The sequence below is a fragment of the Indicator indicator genome, chromosome 23 (assembly GCF_027791375.1).
Source record: "Indicator indicator isolate 239-I01 chromosome 23, UM_Iind_1.1, whole genome shotgun sequence".
NCBI classification, from domain to species: domain Eukaryota; kingdom Metazoa; phylum Chordata; class Aves; order Piciformes; family Indicatoridae; genus Indicator; species Indicator indicator.
Window position 1 is genome coordinate 9,781,427 of NC_072032.1, and position 16,436 is coordinate 9,797,862.

Consider the following 16,436-nt stretch of genomic DNA (forward strand, 5'->3'; position numbering starts at 1 on the left):
GTCAATTTGAGTGAATTCTGTGTTCGAATGAAATGTAATTTTACTAATTATGGTCACAGATTTTCAACAAAATTGCATTTTGTTTTATTACACGTAGTGTCAGAAAATAGAATAGTTAGAGTTTCTGAAGGAGCTCAGCACTGGTCAGGCCACACCTTGAGTACTGTGTCCAGTTCTGGGCCCCTCAATTCAAGAGAGATGTTGAGGTACTGGAACGTGTCCAGAGAAGGGCAACGAAGCTGGGGAGGGGCCTGGAACACAAACCCTATGAGGAGAGGCTGAGGGAGCTGGGGGTGTTCAGCCTGGAGAAGAGGAGGCTCAGGGTGACCTCATTGCTGTCTACAACTACCTGAAGGGAGGTTGTAGCCAGGTGGGGGTTGGGCTCTTCTCTCAGGCAACCAGCAACAGAACAAGAGGACACAGTCTCAAGCTGTGCCAGGAGAGGTATAGGTTGGATGTTAGGAGGAAGTTCTTCACAAAGGGAGAGATTTGCCATTGGAATGTGCTGCCCAGGGAAGTGTGGAGTCACCATCCCTGGAGATGTTCAAGAAAAGATGGGAGGGGGCACGTAGTGCCATGGTCTAGCTGACTGGATAGGGCTGGGTGGTGGGTTGGACTGGATGATGTTGGAGGTCTCTTCCAACCTGCTTGATTCTGTTATTCTATGAACTGAGGAATGAGGTTTGTCCTGCAGGAGTAGCAGTGTACTGAGGAGGAGAACTGGGCTGGTACTTCGAGTAAAATTTTTTTCTTGTTGTGTGTATACCAAGATGAATTTCAGCATCATGATTCTGGGGTTTATTTTTTGGGTAAGCAAAGTATGGAGACCTATTTTAGAGAGCTTTTGATAATGTAGGTGTTTTCAACCAACCAACAACGTCTTGCCTGTATTCTAGTTCAATAATCCTCCTGCACATTTTAGTGTAGCTATGTCCTTTTCTTCCCGTGGCATACCTATCAGCCTGCCAAATGTAACTGATAGATTCTACACTGTGATAGTAAACATGGTTGGCATCATTCTGCTGCTTTGTTCTTTTGTCCAGACACAAATGAGAAAATTACTGTTCTGAGTCACAGGTGCTTTTTTTGTCCTCTTTACGATGTAAAGTTACATTAATGTCTTTTACAAAGTGACGGTGCCAAATTGTTTAGCAAATATGTTAGGAGCATGTGTTCAATATTTATGGACAGGGACATCTTTGGAGCATAGACAGTTTGCAGTGTCAGGAGGACTGGCTGGAGAACAAAACATACCTTAAATATTTCATAAGGAAGCTTCTTTGTTAGTCTTTTTATGGGGTTTGTCTTAATAAGTCATATCCTTGGTGTACATTATGCAGCAAAATAGCTGGGCTTTTATTCTCAGTAGGTTCCTTACTGTGTATGTTCTTGAATATTGGCCTATTGGCAATGAATGCCAATGAGAAGCTATGTGACTTGAATATTTGACATGTGCACTGGAAGATGAGGTTCCAGAAAGTTCTGTGTATCTTCTTCTGTATATCTAGAAAATAATATGAAGAGAGTTGAGCAGTTTAGGTTTGTGTCCAGCCTAAGATAAGAAGTTTAATCAAGCTCATAGTCTCAGAAGATACAGATATATTCATTTCCTTAAATGGATTTCCACTGCTACAACATTTCTTTTTGTCTTCATTTTATAGAGTTATGCTTCCTTGAGTGTGGAAGAGCTCTAGCTGAACCTGAGTCTGCTTGTTGAATCACAATACATACTGCCAATTATTTTGGGAAATCACTAAGTAATGTGTATGCATTGCAGCTGACTTTCTTCTGATGGTAGAGAGCATTGAGGCCAGTGTACTAGAGAACAGGATCAAACTGTCTCCAGAGAGCCTTGACAGAAAAGTCAAAACCAATCTGCTACTATATTAGAATGTAACTTTTTCTTTCTAAATGTAAATGTCTCGCTGTACATCTGAATTTAATTTGCTGCACAGCAAATGTGGTTTCTTTTTAACCTTGAATTCAAATGGAAAGCAAGAATAAAAGATCACATTGTCACAGCAGCTAGACCTGAATATTCCTACATAGACAATGGTGAGAAATAGCTACATTGTTAGGATGAAAAAAAATAATAATTGAGGTGGTAAATTCCTGTATTTCATAACTTCTAAAATAGAATCTTTGAAGGGAAGGTGTATTCATTTCTCACTTTCTGTGCAATGTGTACAGTGCAGGAATACATAAATAAATAATAATCGCATGCAATGAAGCCCAAACCCTTCACTTGTAGTTCTGTGCTATAAATGTTGTCATATACTTGACAAATGTCTAAACCACACACTTTTTTTCCATTAGGTGATAGGAGTCCATAAGGCAACGGAATTGAAGGAAATAATTCATTTGTAATTAATGATAATGTATCTTTTCATCTAAAAATGACATTTTTTCTTTGATGTTGGCTAACTATGAAAAAATCATGTTCAGAATTATATGGGTCATTTCTACTGTCTACCCAGAACAATTTATTTCATCTGGAAAACAGTCTGCTTTTGAGAGCAGAGCTGTTAGTGATGCTTTATGCCATGTAATTTTGAAAGAAGATTGATATCTCCTGCTGTTTCTGTGAGCTGAATACTCTAAGTCTGAGTAGATCAGGATAATCTGAGTAGATCATAGCAAAGTTGGAAGCTCCTCAGGCATTCATAGATTCATTGAGTGGTTTAGGTTGGAAGGGACCTTAGAAATCACCTATTTACAATCACCCTGCCATGGGCAAGGACACCTTCCACTAGACCAGGTTGCTCAAGGCCTCATCCAACTTGGTCTTCATGACCTTCCCAGGCAACTTGTTCCAGAGTCTCACCACCCTCACTGTAAAGAATTTCTTCCTAATATCCAGACTAAATATACCCTCCTCAAGTTACAGTCCATTCCTTCTCATCCTATCAATACAAGCCCTTGTAAAAGTCCTTTCCTGGCTTTGTTGTAGGCCCCCTTCAGGTACTGAAAGGCCACTATAAGGTCTCCCTGGAGCCTTCTTTTCTCCAAGCTGAACAGCCCCAAATCTCTCAGCCTGTCCCCACAAGGGAGGTGCTCCAGCCCTCTGATCATCTGTATTAATGCATATAGCCATAATGTTAATTTATGCTTCTGCTGGCATCAGGCTGAAGTTGCTGCTTTTAAAACCAGTGGTAAAATGCATGATAACTTCATTGGAAGCAGGTCTGGAGTCTTTTTTATACTCTTTTTGCATTGTAGTTTTGCAGTGAAATAGCATTGTCTGAGCTGTTGCAACAGCTGTGTTGTCACTAGCTGTATTTTTTAAATTGGTTTGCTGAAAATCACTGATTATTAGTTTTCATACTTACTGTAATCAAAGCAGAGGTTCACAGTCTCTCAAATGCAGGAGTTTTCAATATTTTTTTAAACAGATTAAGAATTGGAATACCTCTACTCTCTTCATGTTGCTGTGGAGAGTTAAAAGAATTTGATAGTGAAACTGCTGCCAAATGTAGTACTTAACACTTTTGGCAGGTTGTCATTAATAATTTTTTTTCCTGAAGAGCCAGTGGTCTCTCAGCTCCATTACTCATCTTTTTCTATGTTTTGGCTGTATACCATAAGAATACTCTTTCTGTTTTTGTCAGCATCTTGGCCTTTTCTGGAAAGCCAAACTTAAGCTGTCACTCATCCATGTGAAAGCATCCTTAGATGATCAGCACCATACCTTTCTTAACAATTTTGTTTACTGATCAGATGTCCTGTGTTCTCTGTCAGCTCACAAGTCAAATGTCCTATGAGCTGGCTACAGGTCAGTACAGCTACTGGTGTAGCCCAGAGCATCTTCAGACCTCCTCTGACACAGGCAGGCAGCAGGCAGAGTCCAGGGGAAGCAGCGTATCCTGCTCTGTCACAGGAGGGCTGAACGATCTGAGCAGCTGTTGGCAGCTGTTCAGACCTCCTGTTGTTACCTCTACTTCTACTTCAGCACGTTTGTGGTCTCCTGCAAAGATTTGCACCTGGTTGTAATGCAGCCTGAATAAATCCCTATCCTGAAGTGTTTGCAATGTCTGTTGTTGCTGGACCTAGCAGGAGACTGTGGGAAGCAGGGCTGGGAAAAAAGGAGGGAAAGACTGAAGAGAGGAAGCTACAGCACTGCACACAGGGTCTGCGTGGGCACAGCAGTTGAAAACAAATACTTCAAAACAAGGAAGAAAACAAAACACAGCCCAGCTTACTGATGTTGTATTACTAACCCCTCAATAAATGGATGATTTAGGAAACATCTGCAACTGAAGACCTTTGATGTTGTTCTTACTTGAATTGGCTTTCTTCACTTGCTGTTCCTAAAGCCAGCACTGACACACACTGTTTCACGTCTTGGCTGTGTGGTTCTCCCTGTCTGACCTCTCTCCATCTTCGCTTCTCTGAAGTGTGAAAAGGCAACATGGACCGTAGCACTTCTGTTTTGTTCTCCTTTTACTTTCCCCACAGATAACCCATTGCCATTTTGCCCATGAGTGCGGGAGATGTGCTGCTCTGGCTCAGGGAGTAGCAGTGGGTACCACTGGGCTGGAGGCAGTTGTGTGTCGATGTCTGCCCATTCCCAGCTGCATTCCCTTCTCCAGCAGGAGCTGGTGCAGCTGCTGTGCTGTGGTACTCCAGGTCATGGCTTCAGCAGGGTATCTGAGACAGTGCAGGCACAAACCATGGCCCTAAATTACATCTTTTTAGTGACACTGTGTATCACAAAGGAATGCTTTTGCAGAAACTGCTACCTGAGGGCTCCAGTCCGCTTGGGATGATGTTGTAATATGTATGCTACTAATTGGCTGCCATTTGCAGATGAGAGATGAGTCTCTGAAAATGAGTAACTTCTCTGTTTTGGTGAGAGAGTGTCACTGAAGGGGAGTTTGCTTAATATTTCACTCCCCTTTAGACTTCAGAAGATTGTGTCACAGTATCTTTGTGAACTCTGAATTAATTTCTGAAATGTCAGAAAGCCATTAGTTCATTTTAGGACTTACATTCAGCTGCTATTATGTTCTGTTCAAAAATTACCTCTATGGGCCTCTAATTTGAATAGTTAAGACACAAATATTTTGTAGTTTGCTTTGTGTTTTTTTTTTTTTTAATTAAATGCAGTTGTTTCTTTTTGACACTAGCTGCTTTCCTGTATTCTTTCATCAGGTCTGTGGAAGACATCAGATGTTCAAGCACTCTTTCTGCTTCTTTGTGCTTGGTGTCTGGGATTCACCCCTCCTAGATCTTCTTTGACTTATCTTTAAATCCTCTTCCTTTTCAAGTGAGTGAAAAATCTTTACACTTGCTATTTGCAGCTTATTTTCTACTTGTCTGTTCACTTTTCCTCCCCTCACACTTCTGTACCACCTGCCTTCTGTGCTGTCCTCATCCTTTCTCCACATGCTTTGTCCAGCAGAAGCTTTGATCTTTTTCATCAATAGAGTGCCATCTGCTACCTGTACTTCATGGGCTTTCATGTTTCTGTTATGTTGAATATGCTCAGGAAGAGATCTGAGACCTTTTAAACATGAATTGCTGTAACAAGCAGAGTGCAGAGCATTTAAAGCAACTTCACTAAATCTACCTCAGTTTCAGGAGGCAGGGAGTGTCACGGTAGGATATTTTTTTTTTCCCCTAGATGTCACAAAACATTGCACATTTAATCTGGGTGACTGTAAGCATTGCTTTTCTGATGAACTTGTGTCTGAAGGCACTTGCTTTTATTGTATGTATAGTATTCCAATTTTGTACTGACTGTTCATGTCTAAAACTCCACATTGTATTGATGCAGCTTGCTAAGGCTGTCCTCAAACTCTCATTTGGAGTCAGAGCTTGAAGCAAGGTTTCTGATGCGTGTGATGAGCTTATCTCCTTCCTGCAGGCTGCTGTGTGGAATACTCTTGATATCTTAACAGCCCTCACTTGCTGTCACATGAGGTGAACTACACCTATTGCTCCTCCTGTGTTTGGCATCATGATCATGAGAAGTAGAGTTAATTTGGTACCATAGTTCTCTTTGTGGCCTTGGGTTCTGGTAGAATGCGGTGCTAACACATCAAAGTTTTTGTTTATCTTAGGGAACTGATGAGGTTGAACCTTGTTTAATTTATCTTAAATCTGTGATGGTGAAATTGATTGAAAAAGAGAAATGTGTGTAAGAGAAGCCTAAGGGCTGCATTAAAACCAGCATGCTTCCAGCTCACAACTCTGGACGTAGATAAGGAATAATCAGCTGCCATGGTGACAGGGCTTGGGATATGAAACCCTGCTCTTGGAATATGAAGTAATACAGCTTTGCTAGGAAAAAAGGTAAATCCAGGCAGTGGGTCCTGGGCAGAGCATTGGTACCTGTGTTAGAGGGACTGAGGGAGCTGTGCAAGGAGTATTCAGCTGAATATAAATGAGGATTTCAAAATAAAAGAGGATTTCTTTATACACAAGATTTCTGAAGTGACCAAACATAGGCTAGGCTGTTCCCTTGATGCGTTTCTCACAAGGAAGTACCAGTGCTCAACTGCTGTACAGCAGTCATGAAAACCAGAAATGAATCCATGTCACATCTGTTAATGCAAAAGCTTGCAGGTCACAACCAAACTACTACTTCTTCCCCTAACTCCCCTGCTCCTTACTTTATCTCAGTTCCTAACATTTGCAGAATTGGCAAGAGCAACCTCTTATTCTAAATCAAGGTGACAGGTTGGGAAACAAAGGTTATTAGGTAGCCTGACTGACAACTTTATTATAGTGTACAGCTTTCACATTTCATGGCTTTGCTAAATAAAATATTTTATTTAAGAAATTATAAAACTTATATTTTTCTCTTCCCTCCAAGATTTCCAAACACAGCATACTGGAGTGTGTAAAGTAACATTTTCCATGCTGCTTCATGGACTACCAAAACCCACCACCATCCATCTCAGTATTTCAGTTTAGGTGTGTCATAATGTGACATACTTAAAGATGACCACAGACAAATGTGTTAGGTGTAGGAAAAAACAGCTGTGGGTGTTTTTTTTTCCCTTACTACTATTTTTGCATGTGTTAACTAAATAATTTCCTGTAATTTTTGTTCTGTTTTGGTTTTAATAAGAAGGAATAGAATATCATACTTCTAAACTTTTCTAAGTAGCAATGAACTAGATGATCCTGGAGGTCCCTTCCAACCCTAACAATTCTATGATTCTGTGATTCTAACTTCCCTGTTTAAATACTGTATCTCATTGGAAACTGTTTTCTAAAGAGGAAAGATGACCAAGGTCATTTGACAAGTGATTGTAATCCTGCAGGAATTAACTAGGCCTGATGTTCAAAGCCATAAGCATTCAAAATGTGGGCAAAATCTGAAACTTTGCTAAAAAAAATCTTGTATTTGTCATTTAATCTCTTTTCTAGAACTTTATTAGTGATTTAGCTTTATTTATTTAATTAACTTTTCCTGTCCACAATAGAAATGCAAGAATGGCTATACTTCATTAAAGCTCTGCTATAGTACAAGTTGGCTCACCCTGCTTTTTCATGAAGGATTACTGTCATGATTAGTAAACTCATGCGCTGTGATATCCCTACACTTTTCTGACTGCCATTCAGTTATCCATTACTGAATGAATCTAGATATCCTTCTTTTCTGACAGATTGCTGTAAACTGTGATTTCAAAACACAAATTGCCTTTCTGCAGCTTGGAGGTTGCCAGCCTGACACGGGCAGATGCTGATCTGGAGGCATATCGAACACAGATATGCAAGGAAGTCATTGCTATGTTGATGAAGAACATGGTTTTGAGTCACAGCCTCTTTCCTCATGTGGAGAAGAGAATGGGTTCAATTTTTAAAATGCAGTTTCTTGCAATGGAGAAAGAGATTCAAGAGGAGTATGAAAGGAAGATGGTAGCTTTAACAGCTGAGTGTAATCTGGAAACTAGGAAGACAATGGAGGCTCAACACCAAAAAGCAAGAAATGCAAATGAAGAGGCTGAAGAGTTAATGAAGAAAATGAGTGAAAAGGTAAATCTAATACAAAATGAAGGTATTTTGTGTGATACATGGTTTTGCTTAGATGGTTTTTCTTTTAGATTAGAATTGCAGAGTTGTAGAAGAGTAAAGAGCTCTGTAGTCCTCAGCACAGAAAAGTCATGGACCTGTTTGATCTGGTCCAGAGGAGGGCCACAATACTTCGCTCTAGGAGGATGGACTGAGGGGGCTGAGGGGTTGTCCTGTGTACAAAATTATGCTCTAGTTTTCCATGTCTTTTTTCAAGTATATTGAATGTTTACTTCAGCATATATATTGAATATATAGTGTATCTATATAGTATATATTGAGTAGTACACTGAATGTTTTAATTCATGTATCTCGAGAGGATTCTGTTACATTTTGAGTAAAATACCCAAGTTTAGTGTTTCATGCTTGTCTAATGTTAAGAGGATTAAGATTTGTTAACTCATATTAAGAGGCTGACTTAGTGGGAATAACCAGTGTAGTTTGTTCCTTACCAGGGGGGTTTTGCTCCTCTGTGTGTACTGAATGTCATGCTGCTGAGTTTCCAGCTGTCTGTTTCTGTTTGACTATAAAGAGGAGAAGTCACATTGGGAACATAATCCCTTAGACCAGTGTGATCCCTTATACATGCTTGTTCAAGTTTTTTGCCTTCATTTTTATTTGCATATCATAGAGGTATAGCTGTTAAAGACTATGAGATCAATTCATGAGTGAAGTTTTGACAAAAGAAATGTTTTGCTGAGCATGACCCATCAAAGATATTACAGTATGTGTAGGCTCTCAAGAACTTCAGTTTGTCAGGCTGTTGTGTTTAGAAATTTGATGGCTGAAGGCTACTGAACCAGTTGAGTTTCTGCAATGTTTCCTGATGAATTTTAAATTGTCACCCTAAGGAGCTTTTACATATCTAGGATATGAACATCCTGAACTATAGTGATAGAAAGTTAAAGGAGATAGCAAGGAAGGGGTATTTGTGGACATCATTTTAAGGATGGTGTAAATTGTACTCTACGGCCTAGAGTAGAAAACTAGCACTTAAAAAGACCTCTCTCTGAGATAAATCTTGGCTTTTGCATAGAGAGGGGCTTGACTGAAACTCAGTATGTGCACTTGCACTAAATAGGCTGTCAGCAAAATGGCTTTTCTTTGCACAAAAGACATTGGTATTGATTCAGTCTGGCTTGTATTGGAAATTCTGAATGGTAGGAATCAAAGAAAGAATTAAGGCCAATCCAGAACTTGTCCTAATCCATTTATCATGTACATCTTGCTGTTCACTTTGCTGTCTGTGAAAAGACCTACTTTAGTGTTTACCTTGGAACCTGGTTCAAAAGGACGTGCCAAACCACCAGGGGTGGCCCACACTTTTGTGCCCAGCAGCCGATGTCCAAGAGGACAGCAGTGAAAAACAGATGAAGCAATAATGGGGGAGAATTTCAGCTCACACTGACACATCTTCTCAGCCAAAGCACACAATGTATATTCCCTGCCTTTTGGATTAATTATTTGCTATCTGCAGTGTGTTTCTTGGGAATGAGGAGTGAGGTGTGTGGGAGAACTCAGTGCAGAGAGCAGTTCTCCCCAGGTAAATAAGAAGTTTAGAACAAGACCAGCATAACTACTGTTAGGTAGCCCTGCTGGCATAAGAAACATTCATTGCTCTGTGGGCCATGTATGATTTGATTTTCTAATGAGTTTATGCCATCTGAGATTAAAGCTATGAATACATCTTAATGGAGAACGATGAGAAAGTAGTTCTTGCAAAGAAGCTTATAAATGAATTGCCATTTAATTCTACTCTGTTGCTGCAATTCTAAAAGGATGCTTTTGAATTAATTTGTGGAAACCAATAGATAAATAAGAGCTTTTAGAGATTTGTAGTAGAGTATTTTTTTCTAATTTATTTTGTTTTTAAAATGTATGCTTATTGTTATTGTTCTGATTTATATGAGTCTCCTCAATTTTAATTGGATTTCAGGACTGATGATACCTAAGAAATTCATTTCATGTGTAGTCATTGTGTTGAATTTCATGCAGTTTTGTGTAATTTATCTTAAATAATTCTTTTAAATCCTAAAAATAACTTTGTTATGCCTTGGAAATGTTACCTGGATTAGAGATTGATGTCTGTACAACCTCTGTCATTAAAAAAATCAGATGAAAACCATGGAGAGTGTACATTTGGTATCAGCCTCCATTCAAACCTGAAATGACAGCAATCAGAATATATGTAAAACATGTATGAGCTGTTAGCACTGATGCTTTAAAATCTGTTACATACTGAATAGCACTTGAAATGAATTTATTTCTCTCTTCTTTGCAGCCTGCTGTAGAATACAGAAGTCTTTTGGATAGGCTTCAGAGACTGGAGCAGGACCACCTGAAGAGGTTCCTTCTGTTAAAGCAGGAGGAATATTTTGCAAAAGCTTATAGACAACTGGCTGTTATCCAGAGGAAAGAGCTCCATAATATCTTTTTCACACAGATAACAAACGCTGCTTCCAAGGGGGATCTGAAGTTGGAAGCAACTAAGACATTAGTGGAAGATTACTCTAAAGTACAGGTAAGAGGATAATAACCCCGTTCCTGACTTAATGACAGAATTCATGGTTAAGTCTTGGAAAATGCTTCAGGAAATAATCTTCACTCACAGAACTCTAAAGGAAATTATCCATATGTTAACTAATCTTCATAGGAATAGTGTTTAAAAGTTTAATCCCATCATTATGCACATCTAGACATCTGCACAATTGTGTGGTGGTGAATACACACAGCATTTTTCGACAGCAACAAGTTAGATGTATTTGCCACAAGGCCACGTGCTTAGTGCTGGCTTTTGTTTTCATGGCTGGATAGCTTGAAGCAAGAACAGTTCTACTAACACTGGTGGGGTTGAGTGCATCTTTAATTGTGGGTATCTAATTGACTGACCAGTTAAATCAGGAATCTCAGGAGATGCTCATGAGGTACTCAGACCTCTGTATTGTTGAAATAACAACAATAACTTGACATGATGATTGGAGTTAAGTTGATAATAATTTACTGGTTTTCACTTATAAGAACTTTTTAACTTTACCTGTTAATTAACAAATCTGATCTGATACCCACAGGTATTATCTGAAGTTAGCATTACAGCTAATTGAATATATTTGTTTGCATTCTTTCCTACAGGGGGACATTGAAGAACTAATGGATTTTTTGCAAGCTAGGACTAAATATCATCTGAATAGAAGATTTGCTTACAGGGAGTATCTTATAAATAAGATACAGTTAAGGGATTCTCAAGCCTCTGCTCTTATAAATGCAGCAGCAACCCAGATAACAAGTCTTATCAGTAAGACAGAAAGGTAAATATCTTGACTGTATTCTTGACAACCATTTGACTGTGTCATCTCAAAGACAATAGAATCATATTCAGAAGTCTTTGTGTTACCTAGCAGGAAAGGTGTGTAGTAATGTTATCATTTAAATTAATTGTGGGAAAATATTTTTTAACTGATGACTTTATTGGTTAATACCCTGGCAGATACTAAGGTAAAACTTTCAGTCAAGTGTTGGACAAACAGGCTTGTATTTCAGTTTCTCATTATAAAGTGATTTGAGAAATATTATAAAGTTGGAGCGTTATAACTTGGGCAGCAAGAGAATTCTGGTCTGAATGGCTGGTGCTTTAAATTATATCTATATTATTCTACTTTTCATTTTAGTGTTGAATCTACTTGTCTAAATATAGGTACAAATCTGTCTTAATCTGTTGTGCCCAACTTATTAGCCTGCCCTGAACTTACAAATGGAATTTTAAAATGCAGAACTGTTTGTATGGAGAAGAGAAATTGAGAAAAGATGTAGATTAGATATACCACAGATAAAGAGATTCATAAACTAGCAGATAAATCATGAAGGGAGAGGTCTTTTAAAAATGGAGCTTAATAGGATGTTTAAAATTGATCAGATAGCAAGGCAATTTCAAATTAACACACACAAAAAAAAAAAAACATTCCGTGCAGCCACAAATGAAAGTTATAAAAAGCAAAATAAAACCAAACCAATTTTAAGGAGGGTTATGAACATTTTAAATTAGAGCAGCCAGTTTTCAAGCTGGGCTTTCTAAAGATAGTATTTAAATAAAATGTCCCATTTGTCCAGACTGGCTGTGGGTACTTGCTGCCTTTGGAAATCAGGTCCATGGACTATAGTGCCAAAAGGCAGGAAAGTGAGTTTTAAAATATCTGTATAGCAGCCTTCCAATACCTGAAAGAAGACTAAAAGAAAGCCAGGAAGAGACTTTTCACAGGGGCTTTTATGGGTGGTGATAGGGCAAGAGGGAATGGATTGAAGCTGGAAGAAGAGGGATTTAGACTGGATATTAGGAAGAAATTCTTTACACTGAGGGTGGTGAGACACTGGAACAGGTTGCCCAGGGAGGTTGTGGATGCCCCTTCCCTGGAGGTGTTCAAGGCCAGGCTGGATGAGGCCTGGTCTAGTGTGAGGTGTCCCTGCCCATGGCAGGAGGGATGGAAGTAGATGATCTTTAAGGTCCCTTCCAACCTGAGCCGTTTTGTGCATCCATATCTACCTAGGCTTTTTGTGTTTTCCCTTAAAGAATAAGTGGGCATGAGGGTGGTACTTAAGGCAGTGTTTATCCTGGGTTGTTTTGGATATCCTTAGAGGCATGAGGTTCTTGATGTTTTTGACCTGCAGCTGCTGTAGTGTGGTGCTTCATCCTTCAGCTGGTATCTGCTCATTCACAAGATACTTTCTTCATTCTTTCTTCCCCTAAAAACTGAATCCCATTCTGCTGGCTTGCTAGGTACCAACTCAATACCAACTCAAGCTCATTTATAAATTTCTCTCAAAATTTTAATTTGTAAAAGACCTCAAGCATTTCTTGTGAACTGTGTTTTTTAAGGTAGGCAATTGATTATCTTTGACGTAAATGTTCCAAGCAAAACATCTTGTATTGATTTCTTACTTACTCTTCTGAATAATCTTAATTTATATGGACCTTGTTACAAGCAAAGTAATTTTCTGAGCAATGTCCTGCAGGACCTTTCAGTGAGTTGGTATTGGAAACTGAATGCCTCCAGCAGTAATGAATTGGTATAAAGTTTTGTAATAATCTCTTAAAACTTTTTATGCATGTACCACTTTGTTATGTAGAATATTTATTCTTCTGAATTATTTTACCTGAATTTTGGTGTGTGCACCAGCAAGATGCCAGCTAGCTCAGCAGATCAAATCTAGAAGTAGCTGAAGAGAGTGATGTGGGCATTGTCTTGCAGGTGATCTAGCCTCTGTCTGCATCCAGATTGCTGCAACGTTTCTGCTTCATATCTCCCTTTTGTTTTTGTGATGCTCCCATGCTTTCTCTAGCTGTCATAAAACAATCTTCCTTTGCTGGGGTCCAGCATCACTTAGATAGTTCCCCATAGCATCAAACACCAACTGCTTTTTTTTTTTTTTAGTGCCCTCTCTTCCTGTGTTCTCCTAATGTTGTTGGCTTTCATTGAGTATAGAGAAGTCAGAGCCTGCCTCTGATTAAGCTCTGATACAGTTGCTGGTGGCCACATACTTCATCAATGTTCCTTCCATGACACACTGCCTTTGGGAGGATCTCCCAGTAAACATCCTTGTTATTACTGCAGTATTCTCTTTCATTAACATTCACCTTGTTCAAAGACATTAAAGGTGTGCCTGCACATTTCTTCAGTGATGAGATGTCTGGTATGCTGAGATCAAGCAGTTTATCATACGCTCTATACTGTCTCATTATATTTCTCCTTTCCTTGTATTTTGTGTTTCAATTCGGAGTCCTTTGGGAACAGGACATCTTTTAATTCTAATAACTGTAATTATTTTTATACTGTATTTATACCAAAGCAGAAATGAGGGTCTCTTGCCAGGATTGAGCCTTCTAGGAATTGCTGTAATACTGATTAATGTCAGTAAGTTGCCATATAACTCCAATAAACTTCTGAGCTGGTAGGTCTTTTGCTCATTATTTTTGTTATCTGGAAGGTCTAAATAAGTAGATTCCAAAAACATAATAAGATTTTACAATACTATATCACCTTCAGTTTGACCTGGGAAAATCTCTGAATAAATCAAATTATTTCAGTCTCTAACTGAAGTAATGCAGACCCTTTTTTTTTTTTCCTGTTCGGAATAGGTAGGTATATATCATGCTCCAGTCATTTTACCTTGCATGGCTTTTTCTCCATCTTTCATTTATTGGATAGTTCCAACACATCTATCTTTCTCTATTGCAGCCTCTTTTCACTGCCCTGGACAGGGATTTTAATTGGATGCAGCAAGCCTGCATTTATTTCCTCAGTATAAGCCAAGATGAAGGTGTTAAAAAATAATATTTTACTAATCTTCTTCTTTGAGTTTGATCAGAAAGGAGGGCAAAACTTAGAGCTACCAAATATGGGTAGAAAATTTGGTGCTGTTGGGTTGTTGTTTTTAACATAACACTGAAACTTAACATTGATTGCTTTCAAGGTAAAAGTGAGTTGATCCAAGAATGATGCTTGGTGGATTGCTCTCAAGATGCTGAGAGGTATTTTAATCCTCTTTATAGAAGATTAAAGAAATACAATAGATAGAGATTGGAAAAGCTTTGGAAAGGAGGGTTTTCTCTGCTTGACATAAGTGTGATAAAGCAGATCTGAGTTTATCTAGTGCATTCATTATGTAGGGAGTGATACTTCACAGCTTGGCCAGAAACTTGGAAATGCTTGAGCAGTAGGTGGAGAGTTGTGAATTGTGGAATCTGGCCACCGTGGTTACAGTGCAGTGGCCTAAATAAACCTTAATCTTCTGGTTTATTTCTTGGAGCTTTTATTTTAGGGATTTTATTTGAAATTGAGCTGTTAAGAGTATCAACAAATCCTGATAAAGCAGAATGAGAGACTGTCTTTTCTGGGGAAGGCCTTGCAGCATTTAGCTGCCACTCTAGTTTATTAATTGGGCCAGGTATCCCTGGAACACAGACTTTGAACCCCTGGATCATCTCAATCCAGGCTCTGTGTGTAATGTTCATTACAACCCATAATATTGGAAGTCCACTATGTTTAATGTTAGAAATTATAACTTACAAATGTTTCAACAGCCTGGTCTGAAGGAAGATGTTCTACTGTTCTTCTGTAGTCAGGGAAAGATTTCAGGAATTTCTGGTGTAAATGTAATATCAAATAATTTTTGAGATACAATTTGAGAGTGTGGAGATGAAGGTTTTGCTAACTGTTGCAGACATGGTTAGGGCTTTGCTTACTCTGACACTGGAGGTAGACCATAGTCTTAAACGTCCATTTGAAAGCCCAGTGTGCTTAAGACTGAGAAATTGCTCTGTTTAAATTATTGTATTTCACTACCAATTTAAAACCATGATAATTTTTTGATAGTGTAAATGTAACAGCAAATCTGAACAGAAGTCTTTTCATGGGCTTAATTGCTTTGTATCTTCAAAATAATTTCTAATGGTTGCTACTTGATTAGATTACATCCTTTAAAGAGAAAATTGTTTCTAATGAGGAGGCAGAGTTATAAAAGACATCTAGAGTTGCATTGCAGGGGCATTAAATGAAAAATGCAAATATTATGAATAATACATAAGGTTTGAAATGTCTCATTTGAATGTCACATTGCTAGCTGATGTGTGTTTGATTTTGATTTTTCCTTCCTGCCTTCCAAATTCATTCCTTCCTTCCAACTTCCTTCCACCCTTCCTTCCAAATTCCTTCATCCTTCTGAATTTCTTCCACATTCCTTCCTTCCTTCTGAATTCCCTCCTTCCCTCCAAACTCCTGCCTTCCGAATTCCTTATGAATTCCTTCCAAACTCCTCCTTCCTTCTGAATTCGTTCCTTCCCTCCAAATTCCTTCCTTCCTTCCCAATTAATTTCTTTCTGCCTTCCTCCTTCCCTGCCTTCCTGCTTCCTTGCCTTCCTGCTTCCTTCCCTTCCTCCTTCCCTGCCTTCCCTCCTGCCCCAGTCTTCCTTCACAAACTGCCTCAATTCTCATATGGGATCCTTTCTGTTACCCACTTGCTTGTTTGACTACCACAGGCATCACTGCTAAAGAAACAAAGTTGATTCTGTGTATCTACTTTTTTGCACCTTGTTATGGTATAAATTGCCTCAAATACCCTTTGGCTCTTAAGAATTTGGGCTAACAGGTTTCAAACACTCTTATTACAGAGCAGGTCATCTACCTGAAAGTCATTTGGGAGTGCTGCTGGACCAAGCTGAGGCTGAAATTAATTCTGTTAAACAGAAATTCAATCATGATTTAAAACAAGAAAAGCAAAAGCTTCGCCAGAAACTCATTACCAAGCGAAGGAGGGAAATGCTACAACAGGTAATTATTTTCGGCATATTTCTTTTCACAGGGCTTATCATGAATTAAAAATGGAATGAATTGAAAAATAAAGTGTGGTTCTTAGGACAGGGGTCA

At 38.8% G+C, this 16,436-nt stretch overlaps 1 protein-coding gene across 1 annotated transcript in view; it reads left to right on the plus strand.

Moving 5' to 3' along the window:
• EVC2 (EvC ciliary complex subunit 2) overlaps positions 1–16,436 on the plus strand; it is a 59,535-nt gene that overhangs the window by 21,126 nt on the left and 21,973 nt on the right. Inside the window, exons 10-13 of the mRNA XM_054391430.1 lie at positions 7,662–7,986; positions 10,304–10,543; positions 11,152–11,327; positions 16,181–16,340. Of these exons, the coding sequence (XP_054247405.1) occupies positions 7,662–7,986; positions 10,304–10,543; positions 11,152–11,327; positions 16,181–16,340 (901 nt within the window). The remainder of the gene's footprint in view (positions 1–7,661; positions 7,987–10,303; positions 10,544–11,151; positions 11,328–16,180; positions 16,341–16,436) is intronic.